Raw genomic sequence first — 15,853 nt, 5'->3', positions numbered from 1 at the left:
AATGTGGCAAAACAATAACTTAAAAAAATAAGCACACTTTCTTTGACTTCTTTAAAAACAGTAATGAATGATACTTTTATTCCCGGATATTTCAGACATACCCATATGGAAATCTAATATATGGCAATATATGGATTTCAAATATATGACATATATTAGCATTTATGGATTTCCCTAATATCCAACTTATATTAGTTACATATGCACATATATGTGACATGTATGCCAACTTATTTGAAAAAATGGAACATATATTTCAGCCATACATCACCATGTATAAAGATATGTGTATTTAACAACATACGATAGAAAAACATATTATTATTGCTGGTATATTTCATTTTGATTTCTTGCTTTAAAAAAAGCATTTAAACACTAACACAACACTATATACTGTATACTTATTCATAACACGTATGTATAGATATGCATGTACTGTTGAATGTATGGACTGTTTTTATTTTGTACATATTACACAATTTTTTTGATCAAAATCAAATCATAATATATTTTCTTTTCTTCTACTTACAAACACAAATTTGGTCTGGAGTGAAAGTTTACAGTCTGAACTATCCACACAGTTTCTGGACTTTCTTTATTGAGCTATGAGTCAGAAATGAGTTCATATAAACTTACAGTATGTCTATATCACCGCCTGTGACTTCAGAAGGTTAACTGTCTTCACTGTTATTTATTTATTACAGTCTTCAGATTGTCTTTCATAGATTCTCACATCCATAACCACTGATCACTATCAAGAACCATGTAGGAACATATTTACACATGAATAATGAAACTTCATTTGGGCCAAATCAGAATATATAAAGCACTGGTGTGTTTGTGTGTGTATGTATATATATATATATATATAGTTTTCATATATAACAAAACTACACATCTCCAAAATAGTAACTTTACAGGAGAAGGAAAAAACATACTTTACTTTTCCAAGAAATTCTGGTCCATTCATTATGAAATTGAGGTGTATTTAGAAGAATAGTTTTACAGAAGAAGGTAAAAACACTCTTAAACTTCTGTAAGTATAAGGTGAGGTCTGAAGTGCTCTGTGTTATCTGTCCTGCAGGATTTGAAATGTTTACGTTAAAGGCCCCCTGGTCCAAAGGTCTCTCTCTTAGTTCCACATAGATGAGATCAATGTAAAAGGGCCATATGTTCAGTTCGCTTTTTCAACAACAAGCACCCTATATAAGCAGCTGGTTTATCCTGTTCTGGACGGGACACAATTGGCACGGATCCTCTCTCAGGTACTTTATAGTGCTTGATGTGATACCGTTTTACTTTGTAATAAACATCTTATGCAAGTAATGCGGGGTCAGCGGAGACTTCTTCAGCATCTTCACATCATCGCTACTTAATAAACAACAAAATTAATACACAACGTAAAGGACAACAGGCATTTTCACAATTTGCCAAAAACTGAAAAAGGACAAAAATAGAGATACGATGTTTTGCTCTGACAGCAGTGATATATGACCATATATCAGATTTCAGATCAATTTTAGGTAATCCCAAAGCGGTCAGGTGAGAAATATTGTGTATTGTTTGGACAATATATCAATTCAGGTTTTTTCTCTTTTGTTTTTCTGAGGTGTCTCTTGGGGATGCGTCAAACGCCGCACTGTGTGTGTAATAAATGAATAACAGTGAAGATTAGGTTAACCTTTAGAAGTCACGGGGCAGCTTGTGTTATATAATTATATATGAACTCATTTCTGACTCATAGCTCAATAAAGCAACTGTATGGAAAGTGCAGACTGTAAACTTTCACTCCAGACAACATTTGGGTTTTAAGTAGAAGAAGAGAATTTATTATGATTTGAATTTGATCAAAAGCCTCAGTGTTGTGTACAAAGTAAAAACAGTCCATTTGTGCCACGGTTTGTCTTCATTTAACATCAAAACAAACAGGAAAGACTGGAAGGACTGGAAAATGCAGAGTTGAACCTGTTGATACAGAATGCGCTTCTACTGTGTATGTGATTCATTATGTACAGTGCTGTGAAAAAGTATTTGCCCCTCTATTTTTGTATATTTGTCACACTAAATGGTTTCAGATCCTCCTATAAAATGTAACATAAGACTAGGAGAACAAGAGGAAACCAAAAACACGGTTTCTATAAATGAGCATTTCATCTATTTAAAGTGCCAGAAATTCCTATATGTACTCTTAAAACAGTCAATGTCAACCTAAAGCACCTCTTCAAGCGTTTATTGATGGTTCTTAGTGTCAAGGATTGACAGGGTTCCCTCTCACACTTGAGCAGAGAGAGAGAGAGAGAGAGAGAGAGAGAGAGAGCCTCTTAAGGCCTGAGATTGGCTCTCAGGGCTGCTGCCTGGCAACCGCAGGCTGTATGTAGAGTCTCAGCTGGGATGCTGGAGGAAATCAGCCGTGTCCTGCAGAGCTGCAGGGTCTAATATTCCTGCCCTCATTCTGATCACTGCCATGGAGCCTATTAGGGAGACACTTAACCCGTACTGCCCTGCCTCCCTCCCCCAACACTCGCCACGAAGATGGAAATAATGTTCCCCAACTGTGCGGTCAGAGGAGAAAATAATACAGCTTTTAAAGGGTCAGTTTGTGCGCCTGTTGATTGAAAATCAGGAGCTTTTACGGACAAAGAGGGGCAAAATATTCCAACACATAATCAGGAATTCAAATGTTCAAATTAAAGAGCCTGTATCCAACATTTTACTTGTGTTTAATGCTTTTGCTGGTGTCATAATTAATCCCAGCTGATCAGCTTCACAGCAGCAATTGTAGCGTCAGTTTGCTAACCCACAGCCTAGCTAACGTTAGTTACATTGCTTGCTGTGTGGTTGTTTGTTCTGACTTTGTCATGGTATTCGCCTGCACTACGTTTGCAAAGGATTTTACAGCCACAAAGATCTAAAAAAAACAGGTTTGCAAGCCCACTGACTTTCGCTTTGGCCACATGTGTCAAGCTTCTGGTCCTGGTGGGCCAAAACACCCCAGATAGTGAGCATATATCGGTCCGCTGGCTTGATCAGGTCAGACCCTGCTGACTGTTTGCCACTGCTGGTCCACTCTCGGACCACCCAGATTACTGTCCTGCATACAAGCTCTAACTAGTTTTTATTCTCCTTAAATAGATTTTAAAAACACAGAGACTTTTATTTTGGAAAATAAAATAAAGACAAATGTTACAAACAACTGAGAGAGAAAAAAAATAATGACTAAAATTATTTTATAAAAAATGTTGCTGACGCTGAGCTGGATTAAAATGATCTACTAAACTAATTTACCAAGTGTAACTAAAGAAAGAAAGGAATGAAAAATCAGTAAATTAGACTGTGATTGGAAAATTGGAGTGGAGAATTTTGTCTATTACTCTGCTTAAACACCCGTGGGCCGCCCAGAAAACGCTGAGCAAAACACCAGTGGGCCACCAGCTTTGCCATGAGCGGGCTGACAGTGGTCCACTATCCTCTTGCTCTCAGGGACTGCAGACTTCACCACGCTACCTCATTAAACACACCTGATTTAGCTCGTCAGCTAGTTAGCGAGGTTTTCGTGAACTGAATTCAGAGCGTTAGATGAGGGTAAACGTTCATCTCCGCAGCACTTTGGCCCAGAAGCTCCCCAGTTTGACACGCCTGATCCTGGCACTCTATCTGAGGGGCAGAGCTTCTGAAGGAGGACTGAAGGGGCCTGTTTTGTTTTGCTGTTGAGAAATATCAACAATCTTTCTTCAGAATCACGAACTGCAGCTCAATTATTAGAAAGACTGACTCTGGAACGGATCCGGTGCAGATCCAACAAATCAGGGCCGGATCCGTTCCAGAGATATCAACTTGAGCTTGAACCTCTTCTGAACTGGGTCCGTGCCACATTTGGGCCACATATGAAGATAATATTTAGACCTGTAACAGTTCAGGGCCAGATGTAATGCTGTTCTTTGCTCATCTGGGCTGGTTTTTAATCTGTTTTGGGGCAGATCCGTAAAGTGGATCAGTCGTGGTATTGGGCCGCTGTGCAGAAAGACGCCGGGCCAGCTCTGCATTGTGGATCCGGACCAGATGCAGCGCTGCATTTGGCCCCAATCAGGCGCAGTGCACATTTGTTGTCTGGGTGTATGGACACTTTTGGACGTTTTGGACTGAGTTGTGCACCACAGTTTCTCATTATTTTGAATAGTGATGCCTGAAAATATAGCAACAGTTGCTAGGAGGAAGGCAAACGGAGGAGGAGCATAAATAAGGCAGTTGTATCGAGCTGATGAATCCCATTTACTTCTACTGAGTCGTGCAGAGGCAGAGCTGTGTCTTTAAGACTGTGGGTGGAGCTGCTCTCTCTCTCTCTCTCTCTCTCTCTCTCGCTCGCTCGCTCGCTCGCTCCGCGGACCGAAGGCTGCAGTAAGTGTGTATTCGTGCCTCTGTGTCGTGATTAAACGATGTTTTGTGTTGTGAATGTATCAGTGAGGAACGCTGTTCGTCTGTCCTCTCCGGATCAGAGCAGCATGGCGAGTCTCAGCGCCTGGAGCTCAGCGTAAACTCGCTCTCTCCTCTCCTCCTTTCTCCTCCTCTCCTCTCCTCTCCTCTCCTCTCCTCTCCTCTCCTCTCCGCTCCTCTGCTCTGCTGAACGGCTGAGAAACGGTCTGCGCTGTTACAGCAGACAGAGGATCTCAGCCTGTCTGATACACAGAGCCGGACTGACCGAGTGTGAGTGACTGTCCTTCACTGTGAGACAGACAGTGTACATAACCAGCAGGTCTTCTTCAGTAACACATTAACACACTTTCACCACTTAGTGTGAGACATGACTGAGGTGTCGGCCTAAGTTTTGTTTGTTTGCTTGTTTATGTTTATATATGTAATTAATCCTGCGAACAGTAATGATGCTGAATTGAAAATGTTTGAATCTGTTTACATTCATTTTGAAGTTTATATCCACTTTTGGAATCTTTGGAACATTTTATTTTTGTATTTTAACTTATTTATAACTTATTTTTTAATTCTTTATATATATATATATATATATACACATATATATATATATATATATATATACATATATATATATATATATATATATATATATATATATATCCATTTTTATCATTTTTCAGTTTCTGACATAATTTGACAATTCATGTTGCCCTTTATATTATTTATGAATTTCATAATGAATGGACCCAAAAAACGTCCCAAAATGACTTGTTCCATTGACTTACATTGAAAGTAAGTAGTTTTCCTTCTCCTGTAAAGTTACCATTTTGGAAATACAAGGTTTCCGCTGTTGTCGGAAGAAAACCTCATATCTCCAAAATGGTAACTTTACAGGAGAAGGAAAACTACTTACTTTTATGTAGTACTAATTTTGGGCTGCTTCCTTTGATCCATTCATCATGAAATTTATGTCATAACTGAAAAACAACAAAAATAGAGATTTTTCTTCCGACAATATTTTATATATATATATATATATATATATATATATATATATATATATATATATATATATATGTGTGTGTGTGTATATATATATATATATATATATATATATATATATATATATATATATATATATATATATATATATATATATGTGTGTGTGTGTATATATATATATATATATATATATATATATATATATATATAAAATGTGTCTGTGTGTGTGTAACAGTATTGGCACAGACATTAATATGGAGTTGGTCCCCCTTTGCAGCTCTAACAGCTTCCACTGTTCTGGGAAGCTTCTACAAGATTTTGGAGAGTGTCAGACACTGATGCTGGACGAGAGGGTCTGGCTCACAATCTCTGTTCTAGTTTATCCCGAAGGTGTTTGATGGGGTTGAGGTCAGGGCTCTGTGAGGGCCAGTCAAGTTCTTCCACACCAAACTCACCCAGTCAGGCCTTTATGGAGCTGCTTTGTGCACTGGGGCTCAGTCATGCTGGAACAGCAAAGGTTCTTCCCCAGACTGTTCCACAAAATTGGAAGTGTACAATTGTCCAGAATGTCTTGGTGCTGAAGCATTAAGATTTCTCTTCACTGGAACTAAGGGTTCTAGACCAACCCCTGAAAAACAGCCCCATATCATCATCCCTCCTCCACCAAACTCTACAGCTGGCACAGTGCAGTCAGGCAGGTAACGTTCTCCTGGCATTCGCCAAACCCAGACTCGTCCATCAGACTGACAGATAGAGAAGCTGATTCGTCACTCCACAGAATACATTTCCACTGTTCACTGAGTCCAGTGGTGGCGTGCTTTATATCACTCGGAATAAAATAAACTTGATAAAACAGAGTGTAGCTCAGCCAACTGAAAGAAGCTCCTATAATCTTCCTGATAAGCCGCCTACATCAGTTATAATCTTTCTCTTTTATCAATTATCAGGATCTTAAAACTCTTCTAAAGAAATTAAGTTCATCCGTTTGTGATCTTGACCCTGTTGTACTTCTCTGGATCTTGGAGTGCCTCAAGGTTCAATTTTAGGGCCTTTGCTTTTCTCTTTGTGCATGTTACCTCTCGATGATGTCATTAGGAGACATAACATCAATTTCATAGCTATGCTGATGACACACAGTTATACATTTGCATTCCTTCTGATGGTCAGGACTCTGTAGACAGACTGACCAGCTGTGTGTCAGATATTTCTCAGTGGAGGTCACAAAATGTTCTACAACTAAATCATGAAAAACTGAAATACTGATCGTTGGTACTAAAACTCAGAGAAAGCTGCTTTATGATATACTTGGTTCTTTAGCTTCATATAAATATTAATCATATACATTTAAATCTGTTTGGATGTCTGTAAGTATATAAATCGTATGTTTAGACGCAAAGCGCCTCAAGGAGCTGGGTTTAACTGACTCATTCATCTCATTCACTTACATTAAGCAGGATGAAGATTCTCCCCCAGGGGGCACTGTTAGCACTCCAGTGACTTTTGATTCTTCATACGAGTGACACTGTTTGCCTTTGTTTATTTCTTTTTTTGTGTTATCTGTTATTTGCTTTGGAAAAATGATTGCATGTAAAGGCTAAAAACTGACCTCTGTTGGCCACACTGGCTGCTTTCTGACCTCTCCTCACTGCATGTGCTTGTGATATGGGAACAGAAGGAACACAGAGGTTCAGATTTTCCATTAAACGGCTACTTAATATGTTACTGTGTTCCAGAGTGATGGCAGCTCCTCTCAGAAGTCTGGTGGAGGATTATTCCAGATACCTCCAGTGTTTCCAGCTGTTCCTGGAGCGCTCCTCTGAACACCAGTGCATGAGAGATTTCATCCATGCCACGCTTCCAGACATACTGGCCAGGTACACTGGGCCTGTCATAACATCAGTGAATGCACTGGGCTGATAACTAGTAAAATAATCTGTTTCTCACTCTCCCTCTGTCCTGCAGCATCGGATCTGGACAAAGCACTCTGAATGTGATGGGAGTCGGAAGTGGAGCAGGTATGACCCCCATATCATTACAGCCTTTACAGTGGAATTACGTACATTCCGAGGGCATATTTCACACCTGATAAATGATATGGCATAAATGATATCATCATCATATCTGAAGACATTTTCACAATATTTATCACAGTATTTTCCTGAGGTTTGCAGATGAGTTGGAGCTGAAAAAATGCATCAGTGAAACAGTTGTGCTATGTTTAAAAAGGCCTTTGAATGTTTTTTTAATCATCACTTGCAAAAAAAAAATATTTAAGAAGGAACAGGATGACAAAACCCAGCAATCAGTATGGAAACATTATTAAAATGAATGGGCTATCATCCAATCAGCTGCTTGTTACTTTGCAGTTTATACTGGTGGTTGTCGTTTACGGACTCTCTGTAATTGATAATAATACGTCTTTTTGATAATGAGCCTTTTTAAATGATCTACAGAGTTGTTCAGTGTTCTAGAAATGCTGACCTTACAACCTGTGCTCAGAATTTCTGATGCATCATTATATTGCATCACTCCTATTTAATATCATCTCCAGGGGAGATTGACCTGGAAATGCTCGGGCAGCTGCGCTTAAAGCATCCAGAGGCCAAAGTGGACAATGAGGTGGTGGAGCCCAGCGGTGACATGCTTTACAAATATAAAGGTATGGACTGATCGCTCTGTTCATTTTACTTTACTAGTGTAAACATGGAAAGGAGAGTGGTGTCACAGTGGAAAATGGGTGTGGTGTAACATGGAAATGGGTGTAATGTCACCATGGAAATGGCTATAGTGTAAGCATGGAAATTGGTCTAGTGTAACCATGGAAATGGGAGTAGTGTAACCATGGAAATGGCTGTAGTGTAACCATGAAAATGCGTATAGTTTAACAATGGAAATGAGAGTAGTGTCACAATGGAAATGAGAGTGGTGTAACCATGGAAATGAGAGTGGTGTCACAATGGAAATGGGAGTAGTGTAACCATGGAAATGAGAGTGGTGTCACCATGGAAATTGTTGTAGTGTAACCATGGATATGGGTGTATTGTCACCATGGAAATGGCTGTAGTGTAACCATGGAAATGGGTGTAATGTCAACATGGAAATGAGTGTTGTGTCACCATGATAATGGGCATAGTGGAGGGGCGTCCAGTCTTACCTGCCAAGGGCCGGTGTGGCTGCAGCTTTTCAAGCTGGAGCTCACCTGATCAACTGTTAAAAGACTAAGACCAACTAAATAAACAAGTGAAATCAGGGGTGCTCCTGCTTGTTTATACTGAAAACCTGCCGCCAGACTGGCCTTTTGTGAATAAGATTGGACACTTCTTTTGTAGTGTAACCATGGAAATGGGAGTAGTCAACTGACCCATATATCAGTTCTGTAGTTCTACTTCAGATAGATGTTCATTAATCAGTACATATTATTGCTCTATTATGAGATCTGAGCTCCCCCTGACTTTTTAGCTTTAAAACTTGTGGGGAACAAAAACTACAATTTAAAAACAGTACAAGGAGCACAGTGATGGACAGTAACACTGTACTGATCAGGAACATTCACTTTGTCCAGTTTTAGTATCGAAGACACCAGACCTCGATCACATCACCTTCAGGTGGAATAAGATGACCGCATCGGAGTTCGAGAAGGACTGGAAAGAGAGAAGCCCAGAGAAAAGAATGGACTTCATTCACATGATTCAGGTTCCTACATAATGTGTTTCTTCATCACTCTTCAGTATTATTTTGATTAATATTAAGAATGAATGAGGTGGTTTGTTTTCATCTTACTTATTCACTGTGTTCTACAGATGCTGTACTATGTGAAGGATCCAGAGGCCACAGTGACATTTTTTCGAGGTTTACTGCACAAGAATGGCAAACTGCTCATCATACTGGTCTCAGGTAAAGTGAGTGAGTCATATTTACAGTGCAGGGAGGGGCCCATTCACACACCCTCAGCTGTAATCCAGGGCAGGTAACTTTCAGTGTGTTCCTACACAAATACTGTTTAGATTAAAATGTCCTGTGTTATTTTAATAGCAGCTGCACTGCAGCCCAACCCAGAATCTCAGTAGTAAACTCGTCTGTCGGTGTTAAAAATCAAATCTCATTAGATCCGTCGTGTATTGAGGACAGTCAGTGTTGTTAAGATGAGGTTTATTCCACAGATCACCCAAAGCGAAGATCACAGCACCTGTGTCCTACATTTTTCTTGGAGTTTATTTTCTTATGTGCTTCACTTATGACATTTGTGTGGATTATACACCAAAATCAGCTGTAATTCATTTTTAAATAACCATTTTCTGACCTCTCTTTATCCGCTAGAATTAACCAGGCTGTTTTTGTTACTGTGCCTTTAAGAATGATAGAGGTAAATAAGCTCTGTTCTGATTTGTCTGAATCAAAAAGCAGTCTGGCCTGAAACACTCCTCCTGACGTCAGCGTGAATGGGCGGGGCTAAACTGTTGTAGGCTTAAAGGCTGGATATGTGTAAATTTGTGGGAGATCACAGATAAACAAAGTTTATGTTCATTTTATACTTTAAATTTAATGAAATAAAACGTAGTTTGGCATTAGCTTACTACGTCTTCACAAACTGGCCCATTTCAAGCTGAAAGATAGGAGCTGAAAAAATCTAGGTTTGCTAAGTTAGCTGAGGTGACAGACTATTAACATATAATACTATGCATATATAAACGACTGACTGCCTTTCTGAGTGTAAATCTCAAGCCACATGTGATCTACTGTGGCTTTCTGTGGTCTTGATATGGCTTTAATTTAATCTAGTTGAGTGGGGTGCTGTGACGCCCTGAGAACTGTTGGCACTGGTGTGTGTACCCTCTTTAAAAACGATAGTTCTGAAGTTTTGGACACTGCACAACACAATGCCTTAAGTTTCTGTATATGAAATATATGGACTGGGGAGTCCACGGATTTTCATTAAGTGTTCCATCACATGCTGGACACTCGATTAACAAGAAACAGATCGAAGTGCAAAGCAAAGAATATATGAACTGGGTTATTTTTTGGCAAGACTACTGTTGGAAACTCATTATCTATCATGCTTATCCTCCTGGGTCATGGTGGGTGCTGGGGTCTGTCCCAGCGTTCATTGGGCAGAAGGCAGGAAACACCCTGGACCAGCCGCCAGTCCATCACAGGGCAGACATTCAGACACACACACTCACACCATGCAACATGACATCTCCAATTGGAGATCCCTGGAGGAAACCCACACGGACAAGGACAAGGACCCCCTGTCCTTTCATGAAAAGTTTGTTAGTAATAATTAACTCGAGCTCAAACAGGCATAGAGAGAAAACATGAACATGTGCAGTGAGTCCAGAGGACCGTATGCATGCCATGCTGTTATGTGCATTATGCTATGCTTACGCAAGGAGTGCGTTACCGATAATATCAACCCTGATTCGGTTGCAGGTGTCAGGTGAAGAACAGTACACTCTTAAAAATATGGTTCTTCAAGGGATCCTTTAACATATATAGACTCATGAACACTCAGAGAACCATTTCATGCTTAAATGGTTCTTTGCATGGTGAAATGGTTTTTCAGATTGATGTAGAATGTGTTGTGGTTCTATATAGCACCAAAAAGGGTTATTCTATTGTTAAAAGCTTGACCCTGTAACAACATCAGAACATTTTTTGGTGCTATTTAGAACCCTTTTCAAAAATGATCTATATAGAACCATCTACAGCATATTTTCCATCAACCTGAAGAAGCATTTCACCATGCAAAGAACCATTTAAGCATGCAAATGGTTCTCTGAGTGTCAATGCTTCTATAAACAACCATTGTTTTTTTACTAAAGAACCCTTGAAGAAGCATTTTTTAAGGGCGTAGATCACAACAGTGATATTATTCACTAACGTTCTATGCGGTTCTACTAATTTAATACAACAGTTCTGAAAACTAAACATTGCATCAGATGTGCTTTAATATCGGCAAATCCTTCCACCACAAAAAGACATTAAGTAGTGCCCATTTGTGCTACAGATAGAGCCATAAAACTGTGTCAGCTTTTTCAGGGTTTTCCAGACAAACCTGCGTGTGGTTTTGTTCCCGTCCGTCTGTAAAGTGTTTCACAGCTCATCTTTTTTGCTGAATTGTATGCTGTTCGTTTCTGGCTGATTCCAGCTGACATCCGAAAATGGACCATTATAAGGTCCATTATACAAAATTAGTTCAAACTGAGGTCAAAAAGCAAGAGGTATTCAGAGCTTAGATGTTCACAAGGATTATGTCTTTATCCATTTAAACCCAAGGCATTAACAGAGAAAGTAATAAGCCAAATATATACAAAATCATCATTTATAGTCAAAGAGTTTTAGTCTGTAGGTGGAGACCTAGTTTAGCCACACCCCTACATTTTAGAGCAGGAAGTGAGACTGTATTCCTGTCACATTTTGAGCAGTTACAAGTGGGTCATTCTCAGCACTGCAGTAACACTGATGTGTTGGTGGTGTGTTAGTGTGTGTTGTGCTGGTCTGAGTGGATCAGACACAGCAGTGCTGCTGGAGTTTTTAAACACCTCAGTGTCCCTGATGGACTGAGAACCAAAAACATCCAGCCAACAGCGTCCTGTGGGCAGCGTCCTGTGACCACTGATGAAGGACTAGAGGATGACCAACACAAACTGTGCAGCAGCAGATGAGCTATCGTCTCTGACTTTACATCTACAAGGTGGACCGACAAGGTAGGAGTGTCTAATAGAGTGGACAGTGAGTGGACACAGTGTTTAAAAACTCCACCAGCACTGCTGTGTCTGATCCACTCGCACCAGCGCAACACACACTAACACACCACCACCACGTCAGTGTTACTGCAGTGCTGAGAATGACCCACCACCCAAATAGTACCTGCTCAAGTTCAAATTTGTATTTATATAGATAATAAATAAATAATGAAAGTGAAGAGTTCAGGACACAGGGCCGGGGGGATTTTGGAGGGGGCTTGTTGGCTTACAGTTTTTAACAAATTCTACAAATTTCCATCACCTCCTCCATATTTATATTACAATCCTGTTTCCAAAAAATGGCTGTTTTGCAAAATGTAAATAAAAACAAAATGCAAACCATTTAAACCCTATTTATTAAATAGAAAATAGTACAAATACAACATATCAAATGTTGAAACAGATTTTTTTTTTCATATACATGCACATTTTGAATTTGATGCCAAAAACAAGTTCCAAAAAGGTTGGGACGGGGGCCTGTTTACCACTGTGTTTCATAACCTTTTCTTTTAACAACACTCTGTAAGTGTTTGGGAACTGAGGAGACACTGCTGTAGTTTTGAAAGTGAAATGTTTTCCAGTTTTTGTTTGATACAGGATTTTAGCTGCTGAACAGGTTGGAGTCTTCTTTGTTGTGTTTCTCATTTCATAATGTGCCAAATGTTATCAGTAGTGACAGGTCTGGACTGCAGTCAGGTCAGTTTAGCACCTGGACTCTTTTAATACAGAGCAATGCTGCTGTAATACATGCAGAATGTGGTTTGACACTGTCTTGCTGAAATAATCAAGGCCTTCCCTGAAAAAGACGTCGTCTGGATGGCAGCATATGTTGCCAAAGCCTGTATATATCGTTCAGCATTAATGGTGCCTTCACAGATGTGCACATCACCCATGCCATGTGCACTAATGCCCCCCTACACCATCATGAATACTGGCTTTTGAACTGTGTGCTGATAACAAGCCAAATAGTCCCTCTCATTTTTAGCCTGGAGGACACAGTGTCCATGATTTTCAAAAAGAATTTCAGTTGTTGATCTGTCAGACCACAGGACACTTTTCCACTTCCCCTCAGTCCATTTTAAATGAGCTCAGGCCCAGAGAAGGTGGCAGTGTTTCTGGATCCTGTTTATTTGTGGTTTCTTCTTTGCATGGTAGAGTTTTAACTTGCCTTTGTAGATGCAGTTAAACTGTGTTCACAGACAGTGTTTTTCAGAAGTGTTTCTGAGCCCATGCAGTGATTTCCACTACAGTATCATGTCTGTTTTTAATGCAGTGCTGCCTGAGGGCCCAAAGATCACGGCCAGCATATACTGGTTTTCAGCCTTGTCCCTTACATACAGAGATTTTTCCAGTTTCTCTGAATCTTGTAATGATATTATGTACCAGAGATGATGAAATGCCCAAGTTCTTTGCTATTTTACATTGAGAAACATTATTCTTGAATTGTTGCACTATTTGCCATGTGGTCTTTGTACTATTTTCAATTAAATCTAGGGTTTAAATGATTTGCACATCATTGGATTCTGTTTTTATTTACATTTTGCACAACTTGTGTCCCAACTTTTTTGGAAACAGGGTTGTAAGATTAAGTTGACAGGTATGCTCATAGAAGTTGTCTGAAGTGTTCATTTACTGATTTTGTATGTGCTAAAGTGGACACTTAGTAACGGTCAGTTTAAGTATATGCAGATGTGCATATACATTCTATCTGGGCCATAATTCCCAAAGGCATCTTAGTGTTAAGATCTTCTTGACTGGTAAAGAGAGTGTTCAGTGTGATGCTCACTGTACCATTTAAAAATCTATGTGATAAACCAGCGCAGATAGTTTGGTTAGAACTGATTGACCAATGATTGACCAAACAGACTGTTATATAATAAGACACTACCTCACTGCGCCCCCTGCAGGAGAGAGCGGGTGGGGCCGGCTGTGGAGAACCTTCCGGGCTGAGCTGTGCAAAACCGACATCAGCCAGTGCGTCACGACCGGAGACGTCAAGAGCTTCCTGGACGCCAAAGGGATCCCGTACCAGAAGCACACGATGCCGTCCCAGATGGACATCACGGAGTGCTTCACACCAGGGGACGAGAAAGGAGAGCTGCTGCTGGACTTCCTGACCGAGGTGATGGACTTCAGTAAGAGCGCGTCCCCGGAGCTGAGGGCAGGCGTGCTGGAGCTGCTCAGACATCCAGACTGCAGCAAGGAGGTGGATGGCAGGGTTATATTCAATAATAACCTGGAGGCTGTAGTGCTCGACCCCTAGACCTGAAGCTTAGATACATTGTGTAGAGGGGATTAAAGGTGCACTTAGATAAGCAGTAAGATTATAATAGGATTTTTACTTTGAACTTAGCTGTTTGGGTAAATCTGTTAATTTAAATCCATTGCCTTTGCATTGGATTTCAGAAATTAACATGCACAGAGTTCAGGATGAGCGAATCAGCACAGATCATTAACATCAACACATCACTCTTGTCAGATCAAAACCTTGTATCTCCAAAATAAGAACTTTACTTTTAATGTAAGTCAATGGAACCAGAATTTCCAAGTCATTTTAGGCTGTTTCTTTTGGTCCATTCATCATGAAATTTACACACAATATAAAGAGCAACAGGAATTTTCAAATTATGTCAAAAATGACAAAAACGGAGATGAGGTTTTGTTTTGACAGCCACGATATGTAAAGTTTATCTTCTGCAATCAATAACAAAGCGACATTTTGCAAAATCCTACACAATTAAAAAAGATCACTCTTCAAGGGTTCTTTGGAACTTAGAACCATGAGTTCTATATAGCGTCATTTTATGCTTAAATGGTTCTATATAGTATCAAAAATGGTTCTTCTATTTTTACGATGTCAAGCTTTAACAATAGCTGAACCCTTTTTGGTGCTATGTAGAATTATATTTGAAAAGGTTCTTTATAGAACCATATTCAACATACTCTCCATCAAATTGAAGAATAATTTCACAATGCAAAGAACCATTTAAGCATACAAATGGGTCTATATAGAACTCATGGTCCTATATAGAACTATTGATTTTACTGAAGAACCCTTGAAGAACCATGCTTTTTAGGTATATAGATTCATTTTAAACCCAGAACAGCAAATTTTTGATTGATTACATTTTTCATAATAATAGAAGTGTGTATAAATTATGTTAAAGGGAATTCTTTTGATATTTTCTAAAAAAAAAAACAAAAACCTCCATAACTCAGTATGTGAGATGTAAACAGAGTGATTCAGAGTGGTTTGGTGTGAAATGGTTCAGATGTCTTTACAGTGGTGGTGATGGGAACCAGGGGTCGCCATGACTACAACACAAATATAGACATTTTATTTACTATCCAGAACCACCAGTGAACCTACACGAGTCTTCTGAGTTTATATGGAATGTTGATGATGGAAAATAGTGGAAAATCTGAAGTACTAAGCTTTCTTTGGGGACTGTTTTGTACCCCTCCACTGTAGATGTATTAAAAAATAAATTTTAATCTAGTGTCTCAGACATCAGGCAGTGAATTCATAACCATTTCATGTAGTAACTTTCTGTGAGGGAGCTTTTAGAGGTGGACGTCTGGTTCCTATCACCACCACTGTGAACAATTCTGACTCTGTAAGTTTCTCTAGAACAGAGCGTTTCACACCAAACCACTCTGAACGACTCTGTTTACAT

General features: G+C 39.5%; 1 protein-coding gene across 4 annotated transcripts; it reads left to right on the top strand.

Annotated features, from left to right (window-relative positions):
- The first annotated feature begins 1,163 nt into the window (after positions 1 to 1,163).
- Positions 1,164 to 14,970, top strand: LOC118812068 (histamine N-methyltransferase-like). 4 transcript variants are annotated; one of them, XM_036576763.1, is made up of 7 exons: positions 1,164 to 1,265; positions 7,164 to 7,304; positions 7,393 to 7,445; positions 7,982 to 8,089; positions 8,993 to 9,123; positions 9,231 to 9,324; positions 14,084 to 14,970. In XM_036576763.1, exons 1-7 carry the CDS (start codon positions 1,171 to 1,173, stop codon positions 14,437 to 14,439), a joined length of 978 nt encoding a protein of 325 aa, XP_036432656.1. In that variant the 5' UTR covers positions 1,164 to 1,170; the 3' UTR covers positions 14,440 to 14,970. The 4 variants fall into 4 exon arrangements, with proteins under 4 accessions (XP_036432656.1, XP_036432665.1, XP_036432674.1 ...); XM_036576772.1 differs by lacking the exon at positions 1,164 to 1,265 and adding an exon at positions 4,289 to 4,395; XM_036576781.1 differs by lacking the exon at positions 1,164 to 1,265 and adding an exon at positions 4,428 to 4,701.
- The last annotated feature ends 883 nt before the right edge of the window (positions 14,971 to 15,853 follow it).

Source organism: Colossoma macropomum, unplaced genomic scaffold (assembly GCF_904425465.1).
Source record: "Colossoma macropomum unplaced genomic scaffold, Colossoma_macropomum, whole genome shotgun sequence".
NCBI lineage: Eukaryota > Metazoa > Chordata > Actinopteri > Characiformes > Serrasalmidae > Colossoma > Colossoma macropomum.
Note: the sequence above shows the minus strand (reverse complement) of the source record. Positions and strands in the feature narration are given on the sequence as shown.